The sequence below is a fragment of the Myotis nattereri genome (assembly GCF_964212035.1).
Source record: "Myotis nattereri genome assembly, chromosome: 5".
Lineage (NCBI taxonomy): Eukaryota > Metazoa > Chordata > Mammalia > Chiroptera > Vespertilionidae > Myotis > Myotis nattereri.
Window position 1 is genome coordinate 69,764,779 of NC_138080.1, and position 20,898 is coordinate 69,785,676.

The window sequence follows — 20,898 nt, forward strand, 5'->3', positions numbered from 1 at the left end:
TTTGTTTGAGGCATTCCATCTGCCATTTTTATTTGTATGTTTCACCCACATTCAATTTGAACAGGGAAATACTTTTCCTTTCAATTTTCTCGGTCTGTAATCATGTATTACTGTTTCAAGGTTTTGTTGTTTTGTTTTGTAAGTGCTTCTGTTGTTGTCTGGCAATATTTAAGTTTAAATAATTTTTTTTTGTTTGCCACTGTTAGGAACAGAGAAAGAAATTTGTACTGCCAGCCACATATGATCCATCTCTATTTTAACTTAGCGGTTGTACTAGTCCCCTTTCCCTGGGTGAAGGCCCCAAATACATCCACCCAATAGGCAGTGATTGTTGTATCAGCTACATGGCAGCAACAGTTTATTCCCATTTAGTATCAATTACCTTAAATCCTCATATTTGTGATTGGAATGCAGAGGAATCTCTAAAAATGTAAACAACCTTTGTTCAGTCACTTGAAATCATTTTTTGACTTTCCGCTCCAATCCCCTTATCTTTTATTCCAAAACTTAAGTTAAACCATGAAACCTGAATGTAGTTATGAGCAGAAGCAACACCCTCTAAGGATTATAAAACATCACTGAAAGAAAGAAGATGTAGATCTAAAGTTGTGGTTATTTTGACCTTGATCTACCATTCCGTGTACCATGAACATTGTTTGTGGGAATCTCACATACATTTTAAAAAGGAGGGATATTGTGAATGTCATGCTGGATTGAAAATAAAATTTTCTAGTCTCTATATCATTTTGGAATAATTGTGTTTTGATTTTGTTTTTTGACCTTAGACAAAACCCTCAATGTCTAGGACTCAGAACCATTGCTAAAATGCATGGCTCACAATAAGGTATTTTTATATCTTGTTTTTCTTTATCATCCTATTGTTGTGCTGTATAAAAACTAGATGGAGTTGTGGACTTATTTGAAAACCAATTAGCAGTATATTTCACTGGCTACTAGAAACCTCAGTTTATTTTTCAGTTCTATTCTGTACGATACATTAGAATTCACTTTTTAGGTCCACAGTAATATGTTCAAGGAAAACCAGAAAATATCCTTCTCCTCTTTTGCTTATGGAGGGTCTCTAACTACTGCAAGACATCTGGAGATGAATACTATAGTGTGAGTTAAGTCAGCCTTTAAACTGATGGAATGGCCCAGCTGGTGTGGCTCAGTGGTTGAGCGTCGACTCATAAACCAAGAGGTCATTGGTTTGATTCCTGGTCAGGGCACATGACCGGGTTGCAGACTTGATCTCCAGTAGGGGGCGTGCAGGAAGCAGCTGATCAATGTTTCTTTATCATTGGTGTTTCTATCTCTCTATCCCTTTCCCTTCCCATTTCTCTAAAAATCAATATATATATATTTTAAATTGATGTAATGATCACAAACCAAGCTCAAATGAAAGCTTCCTCCAAAGCTTTTCTCATAGTCCTTGGCTGTCTCAGTGCCTGGCAACATTTGAGTGACACCTGGAAGGAATCTTTCCATTCATGTCACTGTGGTGAATATATAAGTACGTGTACAAAAAAAACTGTAACAATTTTCTTCCTCAAAAGAATACATTAGCCTGAATTTTGATTAGTTATGTTGATACTATCTACAAAATGCCTATAAATCCTTCTCATACAACTGTTTGAATTAATGTAAAAATCAAAAGCAAAACAAAACAAAAATCATTTTGAAGGATTATTTTTAAAGATTTGAAATAGAGAATGATGTCAAATAGTGCCTGAAAGATTTTTTACATGATCGGTTCTAGGCTGAAAAGAAAACAGCTATAAGTATTGAGGCGAAATGTCCTGAGAACACAACATCAAATTCAATTATCTTCAGTTGATTATTTTTCTAGTAATGATCAAAGCAATATATTCAATGGGATTTCCATAATTAACTTTTAAGAATATTAAACCTTTGAGATTTTATTTTGTCAAAATCTCCTGTGTAAAACATTTCATATTGTCTTAATCACTCAGGGCCAGAATAAAACAAAATTGCTACACTGTGAGCCAAAATAGATTGACATTTTATATGGCCAGCAGAGCTATACTCACCAAATGGACAGTGACAATAGTAGGAATCCACACCACTTTGGCAGGAACCACCATTAAAGCAGGGGTTGCATTCACAGTAGTTGACTGAAGATTCACACATTTTCCCTGAAAAACATCAAGCTCATTTAAAAAATCTTACACTTAAATATATTAACACCACCACTGCATAACCATATATAGAAATCTCTCCTGAGAGATTATATCTTAAAGAAAAGAAATATAATACCATTCTACTTGATTGGGGAAATTGAAATATTATCTGAGAGTTCAAAATCTTATTTAATCGTCCTATTGTAAAGATATGCATTATAATATTTAGAAAAAAAATACACATACATCTTGAAATAAATAGTGTTTTCAGGTATTTAGGAAATCATAAATGGTTAGGAAATTTAGATGTTTAGATTTTGATTTTTTTCGATGTTGCTATATTTTTCACATTTTATAACTGAAGAAGTGAAACTTTTACAGGATAAGTTTCACTGTGGAGATGTCCTTGGCTAAGATTTGTTCAAAGTAATCAATCCCATTTAGCTTCTTTATTGAACTACCATCTGTTCACTCTCAAGAAATATCCCTTAACTTAATGCATGCCTACCTGATGTACAACAGAATGAGACCTAAGAAAACACGCCAAATACATTTTCAAATATTTATCAATATTTATTCTCGACCATGGATTATGAATACTTTGACTTTTTTCAAAACCAATAATATCTAACCGGCACATTTTTCAGTTTACAGAGACTATTCTCATTTATCATCTTGTCAAGCTGAATCAACTAATTTTGACTGAGTGCCTATTATTAACCAGACATGCCAGAGGATGGAGGTATTGCAGTCAAGAAAACAGACAAGGGTCTTAACACAGTGTTTCTATTTTAATGGGGGAAATGATGCACTCAACAGCAAATATTTACATTCACAGGTGAAAGAGAAGAGGTCTTTGGAAGCTAATATCCACCAAAGAAATGATAAAACTACAGCCCAGACCAGTGTAGGTCAGCTCTCAGATCCAGGCTTCACAGGTTATAACTGAATAGGTGATCACTTTATCAGCAAAATTTAGGGTATAAGGCCTATCCCACTTGTTTTTGTTGTGGTATTCTTTTCCTATGTAAACTTAAATGTGTTTTAATACCACTAACTTACACTCTGCTCAATTACATGTTATTAATAGATGCATTTCATGTATAATAGAAGAGTTTCTAGTTTTCTGGTTCTAAGAAACAATGTGATGTTATCGATTTCTTAATTTCCATTCATTGACAGGAAGGAGGGTTTCACTATTTATCTAATTAAGTAGAGTTTGTTTCTGTAAAGCATGACTGCACTAATGCTTTTATTAACTGTCTCATGAAGACATGTAAGTTTTATGTGCACAATTAGACTTCATGTTGAGCACCGACAATCCACTTCATCATAATAACTGCTTAAAACACAGTCAACGTTTCTGTTTAATTTACTTATGTTTTTGTGGCGTGGGTATGTGGCCACATCGTCCTGGTCTGAAATGACAAGTGTGAGTCAGGCCTCATGACACTGCTAACAGAAATGTTGCTCTACTTCATGGGGTCGTAAACACAACATTTTTCCTTTTATAAATAACACTGGGAACCTCCTTACAAGGCAAAACACTCACAGTTTCAGAACGCCTTCCTATTCTAAGGGAAGTAACGAGCATAAACAAGTTACCAATACAGAAGCACAGAAGTTATGCTTTAAGCATTGTAGTCACGTGTCACAGGCAGGACAGTGTTACCTAAGCCTGTCCAAACATCACACCAGAGACATGCTGTATCATAGAGAACTCTCTCCTATGGTGTTTTCCAACTGGATGTGAGACAGATTATTCTAAAGAAGGGGATTCTTTTTCTTTTCTTTTTTTTTTTAAATATATTTTTATTGATTTTTTTTACAGAGAGGAAGGGAGAGAGATAGAGAGTCAGAAACATTGATGAGAGAGAAACATCGATCAGCCGCCCCCTGCACATCCCCCACCGGGGATGTGCCCGCAACCCAGGTACATGCCCTTGACCGGAATCGAACCTGGGACCTTTCAGTCCGCAGGCCGACGCTCTATCCACTGAGCCAAACCGGTTTTGGCGGGATTCTTTTTCTTAATTAAGCATCAGTATTGCCCCATAGAGAATAAATAGGACTTACTGGCTATCCTTTTGATTATTTATTTGCCATGAGGAAAGTCACAACTTCTACCACTTTTCCCCACTATAAGAGCATATGTAACTGTCCCATGTGTTGCTGGACTCAGTAAGGTTTCATGTTCTTTTTTTGAAAATCCTTTTAGAGTTGCATTACAAGTAGCATGTATTGAATACATAGATTAATATATTTTATAGATGTGGTCAGTACCACCTTTATTTTGTGAAAACATGCGTGGCTTACAAAATTACAGACTTCCCTTTGTGAAGACTGGAAATGTGGGGACAAAGGGGAACCAAAGGAGTGGTTTGAGAATGAAGTTAAAATAAATCCTCAACAAAATCTGATTTTTTTTTGCAGATATAACAATATAAATAGACATTATAAGAGAAAAAAAGTTCAACTTTTAACTTAAAAGTGTTTTATTTTCTTATTTTTCTTTGGTAGATAATTATAAAAATGCGAGAAATGACTTTGGTAGGAGTCAAATAAATGAATTAGTAATTACGTTTGGGGGAAATAGTCTTATTTGTAGGGTGTTAGAGTATGTAAATTATTTACCATTCAAAAATTTCATTTGAGCACTCCATTTAATCAGCAAACTGTCTTACAAATTGTTTTTTACAATTAGTAAATTTGAAAGTGATTGCCATACTAGAAATGGAGATTTAAAGATACAATTTGAAAACTCCACTTAAATTATTCAAAAAAGCCTTTTTTTTTTTAATGTGAGGGATAGATGTTATAATTTTACTTCAAATCAAAAGAAATCTCATAAATGCCTATGTCTCAGGTTTGGAAGATTCATGCATGCTCACTCACCCAACTAAAGTCAGCAATACAATCCGTATTATTTTGCATCTACTTCCGCTCTAGTGTTAATGGCATGGTGATTATCAGGGAATGCAGCAGTTTGAATTACACTAACACGCTTCTGGCAAAAATAACTTGATGTGTTGAAGCACCATGAAACACAATCTTGGATCATTAACTTAATTACTGCTGCAAGCCAGTTAACAATATTTGTCAGTGCCTTGAGGCTTGGAAGAGACTGACAAGTTTGCACAAAGAAAGGCATCCATGTCTTTGGAACTCAAGGAGCTTTTCCTATTAACATTCATTAACTGTCACATGTTAACTGTTAGCTGCTTAGAAGAATAAACTGATCTCACTGCTTGGACATCCATCAGTTAACTGTGTTGATATACGTTATTTCTCACAGGTAGAAGAATCGTGCTTCTGGAAGTGTACACTCTAAGTAAGCACCTGAGAATGGGAACTGTGGACGATGGAAATGAATGCATAACAACAGGCTAGGGAGGACATGCACGGAATTTCCAAGGTTACAGTGAGCTTACTGAAGAAATTTAGCAAATGTGTTCATGTTCAGAGGTAGGTGTGATGAATTGCTGAACTCAAATTGAATCTATGGTGGTCGCCTATGGTCTTTACAACAGGATGCATATTGGAGTTTCACTTGTGCTGATAGTACATTTGAATGTTAGATTATATAGAGCTGAGCTACATTTATTCTCACCTGTTCAATTCAGCCAACCTATGAGGGTAGGATGATTCCTGATATCCTATAGTTCATGTATGCTTTAATATTATATACACATATATGAAATACATGTATATATTAGATCACCACAAGAATTGCAGCAGTATGTCTTTTATATCAAAACAATGCAAAAATATCATGTTTAATAAGGGCTGCTACTGAGAAAAGCAAAGAGGAAAAAAACTGTTTGCCTTTATATACATATTTTTATTTTTATTGATTTCAGAGAGGAAGGGAGAGAGAAATGGAAGCATCAATGATGAGAAAGAATCATTGATTGGCTGCCTCCTGCATGCCCTATACTGGGGATTGGGCCCGCAACCCGGGCATGTGCTCTGACCAGGAATCGAACCGTGAATGAACTCCTGGTTCATAGGTCCATGCTCAACTACTGAGCCATACCGGCTGGGCTTCCTTTGTATTTTAAAGCACATACAAAGACATCTCAGTGAGGCTGCAGGTGATCATGTATAATGACATATGTAATCTCCATGAGAAGCTTACACATACATTCTTATTTTCTGCAGAAATAAGAAGCATTTCAGCTACTAGAAACCTGTTTTTAACACTGTAATAGGGTAATGTATCACTTAAGGTAAACTGTCTAATTCCCCTCTGGGAAATAAAATCAAAATAAGAATCGAGGCTTTTACCTTCTCTTGTTCATATGAACCACTTACTCCTCAGTATCTCAGAAAATTTCACCTCATATCACAGTGGTTTCCTGGTCTCGTGGTCACTGACAACTTAATATATGACTGCTGTGATTTTAAGAGAGTGACTCTTAGTTATTACTCCCATTGTCATGAATGCAAACGTTTGCCAAGTTTCACAGTAAAATGACTGTGCACAAGCTGTATCTAACTTTATAGATCTGGAAAAATATCCTATTTAGATTGTCAAATAACATAAGAGTGATGAATGGACAATCTCCTCCTCCCTGAAATGTCAGGGCTGGCTTACACCACAGCTAAAATGCCTCCAGATGTGTTAAAGAGAGCGGGAAAGGTTAAAGGGGCTATGAACTAATTCTGTTTACCTGCTGCATTTTATAACACCATCCCTCCCTGTGAAGCAAGCTAGAGAGAAGCAATGGGAAAGGGCTAGCTCCACGACCAATCACGAAGTCAGCCCCATTTATGCTGAAATCCACATATGGTGCCCTGGCTCACGCCCATGGGACTTTCCCTGATCCCTGTCACCTATCAAATGCATTCACACTTTCTCCATGTTCAGGCTATGTGTAAACTCACTCTAAATCTAAGTGTGAAGGAGTCTGTTACACTAAAATGGGAAGTAACAATCTTTATTGTTAAATTCCCAGGAGAAGAAGCAACTTTTTTGAGACCGGGTGAGGGGGGGAGATTAGAGGGGTGAGGGTAAAGGAGGGGTGGAGGAGTGCAGTTTTTTTTTTTTCTTTAGAAATCCTGAACTCATAACATGTATATAGCCCTATTATTCATGATCCTAAGACTACAACTCTGGTAAGACTCACACTTACCTTGTGCACTGAGGTTTCTTGTCTTCTTAGTGATTCTGTGGCTCACCGCTCTTACCACCACTATTACACTAACACCTCCACGAATACTATTTATTGTCATTACTACTTACTGAGTGGATTCGGGGCTAGGTGTTTTACAAACAGTATTTTAACTTATTACAACAACCCTAAGAGATAAGTAAGCATGATTATTCCCATTTTACAGATGGGGAAATTGAAGGTCAGCTGAAAGTCTGGAATTCACTTAGGTCCCGACTCTATAACAAATTCACTGAGTCACCAGAGAAAACAGACTTAACTTCTCTCTACTTCAGTCTTCTCGTCCATAAAAAAATAATTATCCCTACTGCATAGGTTTCTTATCAGAAGTAAATAAAATAAGTACAGATCAAAGGCTTAGAACAGTATCTGGCCAATGGGAAATGCTGAAAGCATTTTCAATGCTTATACCCATTGTTACGTAATAAAAAAATCACTTAAAAATGAAAAATGAAAAGCATTCATTACTTTCTATCATATCTTACCTGATATGGCTAAAGTCTTAGTGAAAAGAGCCAAACATTACATACCTGTGTATCCAGTTTTGCAGACACAGTGGAAGCTTCCCGGGAAATTCTGGCAGATGGCACCATTCTTACAAGGACTGGGCAGGCACTCATTGATATCCCGCTCACAGGCCCTCCCTGTGAAGCCGTCTGGGCAGCTGCATGAAAATCCTCCCACCAGATTGTGGCAGGTCCCGCCATTGTGGCAAGGAGATGGAAGACACTCATCTATGTCGACTTCACACCAGCTCCCAGCATAACCCGGCAGACACTGGCACAGGAACGGCTGCAATGGCTCGTTAGCCACGATGATGACTGGCAGGCTCTCGTGGCTCTTGACCGCGGGGCTCACCGCCAGTCTTCGGAGGCAGCTCCCCCCGTTCTGGCACGGCCCGTGGGTACACGAGTCGTGATCCACAGATTCCACCTTCACCCCACTCTGCCGGAGAAGGATCTCTTTGATGCTTTCGAAGAAGGTGGCCACACCGCTGGGATTCACGTACTGATTATGGCCCCGCTTCACGGCTGCGAAGAGAAATGTCCTGTTGTTCTCTTCATAGGCCCCATAGAGCTGCACTGCGGTGCCCAGGCCCGTGAGCTGAGAACCGGCGATGCGCAGGAAGTGAAGGTAGTGGTTGGTCAAGAAGTCCTTCACGGTTGGGACACTGAGCCGCAGGAGGATGCTGCTGTCTATAGTGGCATTGGAAAAGCCAGCGAAGAAAACACGGATGTTGCTGGTGACTGTGCTGTGAACCCCGTCGCTGCTGAGGACGGTCAGATCGAACGTGCCATCGGTGGACCGTGGCTGGGAATGCAGATCACAAGTGCCCCTGGGAACGCTGAAGAGGCTCGTCACCCCTGAGGTCAGGGAGCAGTGGAAGGTGTCCAACACGTCCGGATCCTGTGGCTTCACGGAGCCCAACAGCCCACCAGGAAACACGTTGCCATAATAATTAACAAATATCTCCACCGTCCGAGACTGGGAAGGATTGTCATTTTGGTCTAGCACGGTGATGTGCACGGTCCCTGTGGAAGACATCTGAGGCACACCAGAATCCCGAGTGACCACTGACAGATAGAAGTCTGCAATCTGCTCGCGGTCGATCTCTCTGGTGGTGCTCAGCACTCCAGCGGTGTTCAGACTGAAATAGTTGGTGGCCGGACCCGTGCTCAGCAAGTAATAGGTAAAGGGGCCTTGATTGGGAGGGAGGTCAGGGTCGGTGGACTGAAGGGTCATCACCAGAGTGCCTGGGCGTTTGTTTTCCATAACTTCTCCTTCGCTGATGGTCAGCATTGGCCCGTTGTCATTTATGTCTTCCAGGGTGACTAAGAGAGAGGCACTTCCTGTAGCGGAGGGTGACCCCGAATCAACAGCCAACACGGTCAGATTATAGATGGGGAGGGTTTCTCGATCCAATTCTGCAGTTACAGTGATCTGTCCTGTCTGCGGGTTGATGGAAAAGGCACCATTTTCATTCCCTGACCCGATAAAGTAAGAGAACCTGCTCCAGCTGGGGACTGAATCTGAGTCAAAAGCACTGACAAAGGTCACGTGAGTTCCTGTCGGGACCCCTTCGCTGATCTGAACACTATAGATGTTTAGACTGAAAATGGGTGGGTCATTGGCATCGAGCACAGTGATATTTACAGTGACCTCATCTATGTCTGCACCCCGAATGCTGCCAAAATTCTTGGCCAATACCTTCAAAGATACCCTTTCTTCTTTTTCTCTGTCAAGAGGTCCAGAAACATAAATCTGTCCAGTCTTCTTATTGATCTGGAAACCCTTCTTCCTACTGTTTCCAAAAATCAAATAATGTACCTCCCCATCCACGCCCAAATCCCGGTCACTGGCAAACACCTCTCCAACAATCGTACCTCTAGGAGCTGCTTCTGAAATTTCAAAATAGTAGAGTTTGGAAACAAAACGAGGCACATATTCATTTGTCCCTTTCAATTGTACATTAACTGTGGCAAAACTGCACCTTTCTTCATCGGGGACATTGAAAGCTTTCACAGTAAGGTGGTAGCTCTGCTTGGTTTCAAAATCTAAGAAGCCTTGAGTGGTGAGGACGCCTGTGTTGGGGTCAATGACAAAGAGGTCGCTGTCAGATGACTGAACAGTGTATGCAATCACAGCGTTGGTGCCAGAGTCCGCATCAGTTGCATTTAGGTGGATAACGGTGGTCCCGCTTGGGGCATTTTCCAAAACAGTGGGGAAATATTCCTCAGGGAGGAACACTGGAGAATTGTCATTCACATCGAGCACGTTGACAGTCACACTGCAGTAACCCGTCCTTGCAACCCACCCGCCATCAGTAGCACTAATAGTCATTTCATGTTTCTGGCATAGCTCGTAATCAAGAGCTTTGGCAAGAGTCAATACACCGGTGGAAGAATTGATGGCAAAAATGCCCTCTTCATTTCCAGAAGAAATGCTGTACCTAATCAGGCCATTCATCGCTGCGTCTCTATCTCTTGCAGAAACCGTTCTGACAACGGCCCCGACACTGTGGCTTTCCGGGATGGTGGCGCTCATGTGGCTTTGAGAGAATTCCGGAGTGTGGTAGTTTTCCTCAGTGACAATGATTTGAACCGTGGCTTGGGATGAAAGTGGAGGGTTTCCTTTATCCTTTGCAGTGACAGTGATCAAAAAGTTTTGATTCAAGTCAGAGATGAGGGAAGATGCTACTGAAATCCACCCTGTATTGTTATCCAACTTAAATTTCCCCAAGTGATTTTCACTGGAAACGAAATACTCCACTTCGGAATTCAATCCGAAATCTTTATCGTCTACTGCAGTAACTTTAATTAACTTTGTACCAACTTTTACGTTTTTGGTGACTGGAGTAAAATATTTACTTTTAAGAAATTGGGGTGCATTGTCATTACTGTCCACTATGTTGATGGTAACGGTTGTCTCACTGAGGAGGGAAGGGTTGCCTCGATCTGAAGATGTCACTATAAAACTGTGTCTGTTGATGTTCACGTTACCGAAGCCACTGATATTTTGGTATTTTAAGATCTGTTTATTGAAAATCTCTCCCGTGGTGGCATTAATCCTGAAGTACTCTGACTGAGATTTTATAAAATAAACCACTTGTCCATTTGACCCCTCGTCAGGATCGGTGGCAGACACCTGAGTCACTTTGGAGCCGATTTCAGCAAGTTCGGGGCAATCTAAATAATAGGAGGGCCTGCTAAATCTCGGAGCATTGTCATTGACATCTGTCACAAATATCGTGACGTCCGTACTTACAGTCCACCCGGAATCATGTGCAGAAACGCGGATTCTGTAACGGTCTGTATCTTCTCTATTTAAAGGTCTACTAATGACAATATCCCCTGTGCTGGGATTAATGGTAAACGGAAGGCTTGTGTCCATTATAGAATATCTACTGATTGCATTGATGCCAGTGTCTTCATCAGAAGTCGTGACACGTGTAACTGTGTACCCTAAAGGGGAGTTTTCAGAAACATGGGCACTAAAGATCTGAGAAAACCTCGGGGCATTATCATTCTCATCTAAAATGTGAATGATGACTTCTACTGAGCTGCTCTGAGAAGGGGAGCCTTTGTCTGAGGACTTTACGGTGAGCACATACTGAGATACCTTTTCCCTGTCTAGAGGCCGAATGCTTCTAATTTCGCCAGTGGCATGATTGATGCTGAAACTGTGTTCTTTGTTGCCATTAACAATATCATAATCTAACTGTCCATTGGGTCCACTGTCCTTGTCCGTTGCTGAGACAGTAAGTATTTTTCGAGGAGAAAGATTTTCCAATATCTCAGATACAAATGGATCTTCCTTAAAAATCGGGGCATTGTCGTTGACATCTAATACAGCTATGTCAAGTTTCTCATAAGAGGAGAAAGGAGGGAACCCTCCATCTCTGGCCTCTATCCACACAACATATTTTTGCATCTTTTCAAAATCCAGCGGCCGACTAATGGACACCTGCCCTGTTAACTGATCAATCTGGAACGTGCTGCCAAGATTCCCACTTGCGATATAATAGGACAAAGGTTCTCCTCTCAGGGAGGACCCCGTAACAGTGGTGACCTGAGTGCCGACTGGCTGGTTCTCAGGAAACATGAAAGTTTGTTCTTTGGCTCTCACTTTGGGGAAATCGGCCTTGTTCACGAACCTAACAGTCACTGTTGTAGAATCTGTCTTTGGAAACGAGCCACCGTCTTTCACATGGACAGAGAATGTCACTTCTGAAGCTCCGTTCAACGGCCCGGCTGCCATGATAGCTCCCCGCAGCGGGTCAATGTGAAATTTCTCAGAGTTTCTACCCGACAGAGAGTAATGCAGTTCAGAATTGGGTCCAATATCAGCGTCTGTGACTGTGACCGCAAAGACGAAGGCACCTATGAATGAGGGAGCGTGCAGTTAGAATCCCAGGGAAGCCAAACAGAACATTCGGTAATAGGTTAATGCATATAAAATACTATATTTCTACCTGATGCAATTTTATTTCTCACAATTACTAGGGGAGGATGATACCTCCTCTATTGTCCCAGAAGTTGCAAAATCAAATCTATTTAACTATAGTCTTCAGGGACTGACCTGCCATTTCCTAAGTAAGGCCTATGTGGCCTAAAGGATTTAATATTCTGCAGTATGCCTTGAGAGGAGCACAGGGAAGAGCAATGGCTAATCATTCTGAATTATAGTTCATGGGAGATAAATCTGCACATCATACAACTTCCAGCCCACATGATTGTAACATGCACTGTGTTAACAGTTGTGCTGCTACCCCATGTCAAAGATAATTGCTCTTTTATGTCTTAAAACATTCCTCAATTACCATTATGTAATGATGTCCACAAAAATAATATGCTTAAAAAAATCACTGTTGATTCCTTATGCCTACTGTTCCACAGTAAAATTATTTTACCTGTGAGCTATTATGCCATGGAGACAAAACATAAGCATAAATATACATATAAATCCATAAGTCAACTCAAACAATTATAAAGGAGTAAGAAATAAGAACTGAGAAAGAATGGACCCAATGTGGATTCCAAAAGTCAGTGCTTGGGATGAGTGCCAACAAAACAGATTGTAGGAGAAATATGCAGGGGAGCTGCCAGAAGGACATGTTTTTGATATTCTCATTCAGAAACCTTTTCCAAACCTGCACTCCCAGCCCTACCAAAGAGTTTGTGACAAAACTGAAAAGACTTTTATAAAAAAAAAAAAAAAAGGCCAGTGATCCTGATTAATTATGTCTAATGAGGAAAAGATGCTGGCGTGTCCCTCACTTTGCGTAGGAGATACAACGTTGCATCACTGAATACTGTGATTAGAGTTATGTCTGCCAGCATCATTTCAGCTAAAGGCCTTCAGCAGAGACCTATGACTTTGATATCAACGTTTCCCTTTGATAGAAAGTTGGCAAAATTTTATGGATATTATACCTTCAATTGCTATTAATTAGATATTCTCGAGTGCATAGAAGATCAAAGATCCCTGAGAGGAGAAATCCTGGGTCCATTTATTTTTTTTTCTTCTAATTAAAAATATTTTAAAGCAAGGAAGATTAAGTGAATCGTGGTCTTTAGTTGTGTTTATTCCCGTTTGAAAACTCATCTCAGAAACTGCAGATGGCAGATGATTTGTGCGGTTCTGAAGAGAGTGTGCCGTTCTTTGCAAAAAAAGCAAAGGCAACCAAACTAAATTTGAAAGAGATGCAGAATAATAAATGCATGCTGTCAGCATGAAAGTGGCTCATTAATGGCTCCATAAACTTGCTAACAAATAAACCTGCACCCCTCAAAACTGGAATAAAATGATATTAATGATAAGAATTGGAATTATTCATTCATTAGACATATTTTTAAAAATCTACCTATGAAGCATTGAAGTAAAATATTCATTATCTAACCATGAATATAGCTGAATTCCTATCAATTCCAGATAATGTTTCAGGCACTGGGATATGGCATGAAAAAAAGAGAGATCTGTCCCTCCTCTCAGGGAACTTACAAACTACATCTCCAGGCAGAACCCTACCTGACTGCAAGTCATATTTATTTTAATCACCTAACAATATTCAAGTCATATTAAGAAATAGTGCTAGAAAAGGTGTGGCAATTATAAGATCTCAAACACAATTGGTTGATGAAGAAAGAATTAGTTTGTGAGAATCAATGTTCCTTTAGTTTTGTTAGGCAAAACAAGTCGAATTTCAGAGGATTTGTAAGCACAGGCTATATCAAAGCTATACATGTAAAAATGAAAGAAATGTGTTTTATAGAACCTGTCCAATGCATCATGTGATTACCTGGAGGAGTAGGCGATGGGATGTGTGTGACATATGGGTGATGTTGAAATCTTGGTGGATTGTCGTTGACATCAGTCACGGTAACCAGCACGCTGGTAGAACTGGAAAGTGGCCCCGGAGACCCAGCATCACTGGAAACCACTACTAATGTATAATTTTCTCTGGTCTCCCTGTCCAGCAACGCACTGGTGATGATCTGTCCTGTGGAGGGGTTGATGGTGAACTGAGAGTTTCCACCGATGATCCTGTAGCTAAAGCAGAGAGCAGAGATGGCAGGTTCCTTCTAGGTACAATATCGTTGCACCCCTTTACTGTAACTTAAAAACTGAGGCAGAAATGTAACCCAAGACATTATAAGTCAGATCACACAGCAATGAAAAAAATACAGCTGGAAGACAAATCTTTCAAATGTTATGTGAATATCACACTGACACTCTTTATTGTGAGATGTTCAATGACCTCAAGCAGGTCCTTGCAAGCTTTGTGGGCGTCTTAAATCACGCAAGGCCCCAAAATGTACCCAGAAGACCAGTGTGTTTTAAATAGACGAGCCAGAAAGCATAAATCAGGGCATTGCTCTAATAGTGTGGTTAATGGCTAGGACCACAGATGAACATCTGTTAAATGAATCTAAACATTAGTTTTCTGTTGTGTGCCATAATGTCCCAGGGAAGAGCAGTTGAAGGCTGCTCTTTCAAGACAAAAACACTGTATTTGATACACATTGACTATCCAGAACAACCAGAGAACTGATTATTTACACAGAGACATTCCTAGCTACTAATTCTCTCATTTTTCATTCCTCACATGGCCATGCTGCTCTGCTTGCTTGTTGTCAGGAGAGGTAGGCCATCTCCATGGATATTTTGATGCTAACCAGATTGGTTAACAGACAGGATTTTCCACTGAGAATAGCTTCTCTCTTCTTTCTGGAGAGGACAGCTATCTGCATATATTCCTGAGAGATCCGCTAGGGAAGAAGTTCCTAAGCTTGAAGGTTCAGAAATTGGCTGGGGTCCATCCTTTCTAAGGTTGGAGGTAGCAAAGAAATAGATGTCTTTAAAAGATTTCTCTTTTAGGCCAACAAAGAAATGCCCTTGCTGGAATTAGGCACATGTTTCTGTAGTTTGGTTTGCATTCATAAAAACATAGCAACAGCATGTGTCTCACAGAAACAGCAGGAAAAACCCACACTGCAGCCAGCAGAGTGCACCTTCCTCCCGTTAAGCTCACGGTTTAAAAGACACATTTCAGCACTTTCAACTTTTTTAAGAGAAATGATAAACTGTTGGAGAACTTGTATTTAAAAAAGTAAAGGCAAAAATGGATTCCTTTCGTTTGGTAGTTTAGAGTATTAAATGTCATTTCATATGATAAGCACATGTCAATATAATCAACACATGACAACAATTCAAAGTCTAGGTTTACATAAACATAGTATATATACATATATAATCATAATAATCTATTACATGTACAGTAAGTCCTCATGTAACACCAACGGTAGGTTCTTGGAAACTGTGACTTTAGGCAAAACAATGAAGATCAAAACCGATTTTACCGCAGACTAATTGATACAAACAAGAGTTAGATTCTCAGGACATCGTATCAATGTTTTAATAAAAAAAAAACCTTAACAAAACGATGCTATTCAAGGACCTGCGGTAATCTATTATAATCCATCTATATATTTAGTTCAGAGGTAGATGGACTAACAGAGACATGGATAAGTAGGTAAAAATTCTGTCCTCAAGCGTGCATCTTAAATGGCAGAAAGGTATATAGTAAGTAAATGAAAGCCACAGCAGCATGTATAAGTGTTAAGAAACCGCACAGAAGCACTGCTCCAGGTGTTCACCTTTGACTGGAATGATGAAAATAAAGCCTTCTTGCCCTAACTGGTTTGGCTCAGTGGATAGAGCGTCGGCCTGCGGACTGAAGGGTCCCAGGTTCGATTCCCGTCAAGGGCATGTCCTGTGGTTGCGGGCACATCCCCAGGAGGGGGTGTGCAGGAGGCAGCTGATCAATATTTCTCTCTCATCAATGTTTCTAACTCTCTATCCCTGTTCCTTCAGCTCTGTAAAAAAAATCAATAAAATATATTTTAAAAAATAAAGCCTTCTTTGGAGGAGAGTAAATTCAAGCTCCATTTTAAGGGGGTTGCCATCTTACACTGATGTTGAAGAGGGAGAAAGAAGGTGTTCTAGGCCAGGAGATTGTCCCTAGAAAGGGTCGTTAGTAAATATTCTCAGCTTTGCAAGCTGTAAGATCTCTGTTGCAATACTCAATTTAGTACAAAAGTTGCCTCAGACAGTAAGTGCGTGAATGGGTGAGGCTATGCTCCAATAACACTTTATTTACAAAGGCAGACCCTGAGCTGAATTTGGCCTGAAGGCTGCAGTTTGAAGAACGTTGGCCTAGGATATAGGAAGACCTGGACCAAGCTTTAAGGCCAGGGAAGCACAGATCCTTTTCCCAGGAGCAGAAGGCTCATGTGCTAGAGGGTCCCATGCACCGGAAGGTTGCTAGCTAGTTCCAGGTTCCATTTCTTGTCAGGGCACATACCCAGGTATGGGCTAGATCCCCGTTTTGTTGGAATCCCTATGTTACTTAGCACCTAAATGGTCTCACTGGTTTCACTCTAAATCTTCTTTCTGCAATCTTACCTCCTCCAATCCAGTCCAAATACAAATCTGTGCATGTTGCTCCCTGATTAGAATCCATCAATAGTTTCCCACTTAAAAATACAATTTAAAATCCCAATTCTTTACCATGACATAAAGATCCTTTTATAGTAGTCTACATGATGTGGTCCCTGCCTTTCTCCCTGACCCTTTCCTCACTCTGGTCCAGACTTACAAACCTCCTTAAACACACCAGGCTGACTTCTAGCCCACAGCCCTGGATGTCCAGGCCTTCCACAATACTCACACCTAAAAGTCCCTTGTCACTCTCCAGTGCATCATCAAGTTTTATTTTCAAGGCTGTCCTCCCTATATGAAGTAATCTTACCTATTTTACATTTACTTGTACATCTGTCTAAAACAATGCAGGCTCAAAGAAAATGGAAACTTTGTCTTGTTCATCACTGTTATTCATACTAGCGACTCAATGTTTATTTAATAAAAAATACATTGAGGCCTCCTAGCTAACTCAGTCATCTCTGCCAGGGGGAACAGACTAATTACTGCCAGTTTCCCAAAGTGAGTTTTTAAATAGGAAATTAATAACAAACAAAATAATCATTAACCGAATCATCACTATGCATAGATGGCTATTCAACAACAGATAACCACAATCGGGGACGTGTTAATATGATGGCATTTTTGGCAAAATTGAGCATCATATTCATTTAATGCAAAGACTAATGTTTAATGAGAAAAATAATCAAAATTTACAGAGGAAAAGGTGCTGACCTAATGACGGCGTTGGTTGAAGTGTCCGCGTCTGAGGCATTGACCAATAGGACGTCTGTTCCCGTCGGTGCATCTTCGGGAATCGTAGTGAAATACAATTTACTGGCAAAAGTGGGGACATTGTCATTGACATCATCTACTATGACATTGATTGTTCCAGTTCCAGTCAGGGCAGGGGACCCTAGAGGGGGGAAAAAATCAAGTCTCAGATGTTTATAAATAACAGTAGTAATAGTGACTTTAATACCTAGCTGTAGACAACACTACTAGAGAGAATTTAGAAACAGGTTAAATTTCTGAACAGAGACAAGTATTCATTTTAAATTTTGTGACAAAAAAATATGTTAATTTATGATCTGGTATTTCAGTTCTTGCCTAGTGATACTGTAGAAACAGAGTTTCAACTTCTTCTATTTTGAAGGTGCTGATTCAACAGTATAGAACACAACAATATCATTAAAACACCACAAAAGAGGCATGGCGGGCTTCTCTGAAATCACATTAAAATAAGCCAAACCAGATTTGGAGAACACCCTTGGGCACGGAATCATTGGCCCTCTTAGTGTAAATAAAGGCAGCGTGAAGAACTGTATTCCTAGCTGTAACTGTCAATGTTAATGTTAGAATTATCAAGTGGGTGCCCGAGGTCTTTCAATCCCCGTTACTGTACTAACTGATATTTGTTTATGGGGAGAGGGGAAGGCTTCCGGTTATATTTCAAAACTGTAATCTCCCACTTTCTGGAAATAACATTATGTCAGTGAGCTGACTTGGAATCATTTTTATGCATTTACTTAATATTTAACATAAATGTGAAGCAATTCACGTTTATTTCCTGTTCCAGCTCTGATATCAACAGATAGTGAAAACCCGACATTGACCAGAACCTTGGATACGCTGTCCGTATTACACACAGTTGGCAGACTCTTACGGTGAAGGTCAGATGTCCTATTTGGTGAGATTCTGTTATTTGTCCCCCAACTCAAAGGCAAATCATCTGCCATTAGTTGTGTTTTTAAGATAATTTTCAAACTTTCATTTGTGCTGGGCTCTGGACAAGCGGAACCCAGAGCACAGCACCCGGCACGTGCTGCAGGAACTGCAGGCACCCAGCTATTTGCAGTTGGAAGTTTGTGGGTCAACTGAAGACAATACTCTTGTCACAGATTTTGAATTTCTAACAAGGGACATGTTAAAGCTAAAATAAATATCTTCAGGGGTATTACTGATGGCCAGTGTTTGGCCAAAATCTCTTAAATGTGTGTTTAATTATATACAACATGGCAAAATGGGAATTTATGATCTGATTAATGTCAGTGTTTCTCCTGCTGAATGAATTAGAAAAAAAAGTTAACAAAGGATACCTGTGCATTTGTGTGGGCAAAAGGGAATGTCATGGGAAGGATAATTACACGTGGTGAACTGAGAGCGGGGATAACTAAATCAAGGCCCCAAGGCGAGGGATGGGAGGAGATATAGAGCTCTTTTATCTCTTTTACTGACACCATGTTCTACTCACTGAATCTCAGCCTCCTCATCTGCAAAATGGGAATAATGAGAATAGAACCTACCCCAGAGAAGTACTGAGGGAATGTTACATGCTTAGGATAATGCCGGCACAGAGTTCAAATATATTATATGTTACTCATTGTTCTTGTAGTTGTTGTAAAAACAAGAAAAATGAAAATTTGCCATATTAAAGGTCCATTTTTAATCTAACAAATGTCTGTGTCATAGTTCTCAGGATGTTTGCTGCCCATGAAACTTTTGACTTGATGTTCTAATACTATTATTCAAGAAAACATTTTGAATAATCCCTTGCTCCTAATGATTGCCTAGTAGTGTAAACACAGGAATACTTGGCTCTCGAAAATTTCACAGGTTTGTGGATTTTATAAAGTGCATAATTTTTAAATTTACACAGGGAGTTTAAAGAAGACTTGAATATTTCTGATATGAACATTGCTCTTTAATTGACGATGCTTCAACTTGTTAGGAAATAACCCAAGAACTGCCAAGCAGAGGATTTCTCTTGGTATACTAAAGTGTCTGATGACACATATATGGAAAACCACATAAAATGGTGACTAACTCCTTTGGTTAGGAACATGTGATTTCTTTCTTTGTTTATAAACTATATAAATATTGTTGGTGATGTTTTTTTCTGAATTAGTAAGCAGAAAGAAAATTGTTTACCCAGGAAAATATTCAGCAAGTTCAATCTCACTGTCTTCATACCAGAGGATATCATATTTTTCCGAAAGGTTTTAAAAGCACACCAGTGACAGCAGATGATTCTGGCTGGAGAAGCTGCCCAACAGGTGATCCCCTATCCACATGGGGCCTCTTCTCAAGCACAGAACAACCCCCAGAGGCCCCTTCCTCCCCTTACTAGCTGCCACAACCCACTCCATAAGCTCATGGGTTCTTCACTTCCTGTTCTCCTCCCACTTCAAGAATGGATAACTCTAGAGATGCAATCTTGCCCACGGCCTCACTTCCTTGTCACCCAAGGAGATGTGCATGACCCTCTTATTTTCTCTTTTTTCCCTTTTGTAAGGAAAACCTTACAAAGACATTGTTGGAAATTTCTGCCTTTTACTAAGATTTACCTAATCTCTCATTTGAATTCTGCCTGCAAGATTTTTCACTTTTATTACTGGGGACAGAGCCAAGCCGCCCTTACACCACCCCAACCCCAGCCTCCTACTTGTCTACTGACAGCATGAGCTCGAAGGCACTGCCTCTCAGCTTGAGTCAGGAAGATGAGGTTAAGGGAGAAAATGGGAAGGCCCCCGCTTCCTAGAGAGTAAGTCTCATTTCTGCAGCACTATTCCCAGGTGAAGGGCTTCCTCTTCTCTGAGAGCTGAGTGACGAAAACGTCCATTGTTGTTTTTGTTTGTTTGCCTCTTTTTGAACTTTTCCTCTTCACTGTGTGAAGAAATGGTCTAAGGCGCTTATGTTCCTGGTTCCCAACATACTTTTGGTTATATTCCATGTGAAATGCTGCTTCATATTTACTATTACGCTATCTGCACTCCAGTACTTTCCGCTGGCTCAGAACTGATATATCCAAGTGACTATTTGTTGTCTCTTCTCGCAAGTTACCGAAGGGCCCAGCATTTGTATGCCAAAAACTGAAATCACAATATTCATAATTAAACTTAGCCCATATATCTATAATAATAAAAGCACAATATGCTAATTAGACCAGACATCCTTCCAGACAACTTTCTGGACGAAGCCTCGGCTGCAAGGGAAGGATCCAGGCAGCCACTGCAGCTGCGAAGGCCTACTCTTGCACGAATTTCATGCATTGGGCCTCTACTTTATATATAAATTGAAATACATCTGTACATATACATGTA

The 20,898-nt window shown here is 40.0% G+C and overlaps 1 protein-coding gene across 2 annotated transcripts in view; it reads right to left on the reverse strand.

The window, feature by feature from the left end:
* FAT4 (FAT atypical cadherin 4) overlaps nucleotides 1-20,898 on the reverse strand; it is a gene marked incomplete at its 5' end in the record, with an annotated part of 155,771 nt that overhangs the window by 21,731 nt on the left and 113,142 nt on the right. The window contains 4 exons of one of the 2 annotated variants that reach the window (XM_081093237.1): nucleotides 2,052-2,156; nucleotides 7,846-12,195; nucleotides 14,115-14,359; nucleotides 17,531-17,711. In XM_081093237.1, the coding sequence (XP_080949363.1) occupies nucleotides 2,052-2,156; nucleotides 7,846-12,195; nucleotides 14,115-14,359; nucleotides 17,531-17,711 (4,881 nt within the window). Of the gene's footprint in view, nucleotides 1-2,051; nucleotides 2,157-7,845; nucleotides 12,196-14,114; nucleotides 14,366-17,530; nucleotides 17,712-20,898 lie in introns of both variants that reach the window. The other variant, XM_081093236.1, reaches the window with a different exon arrangement.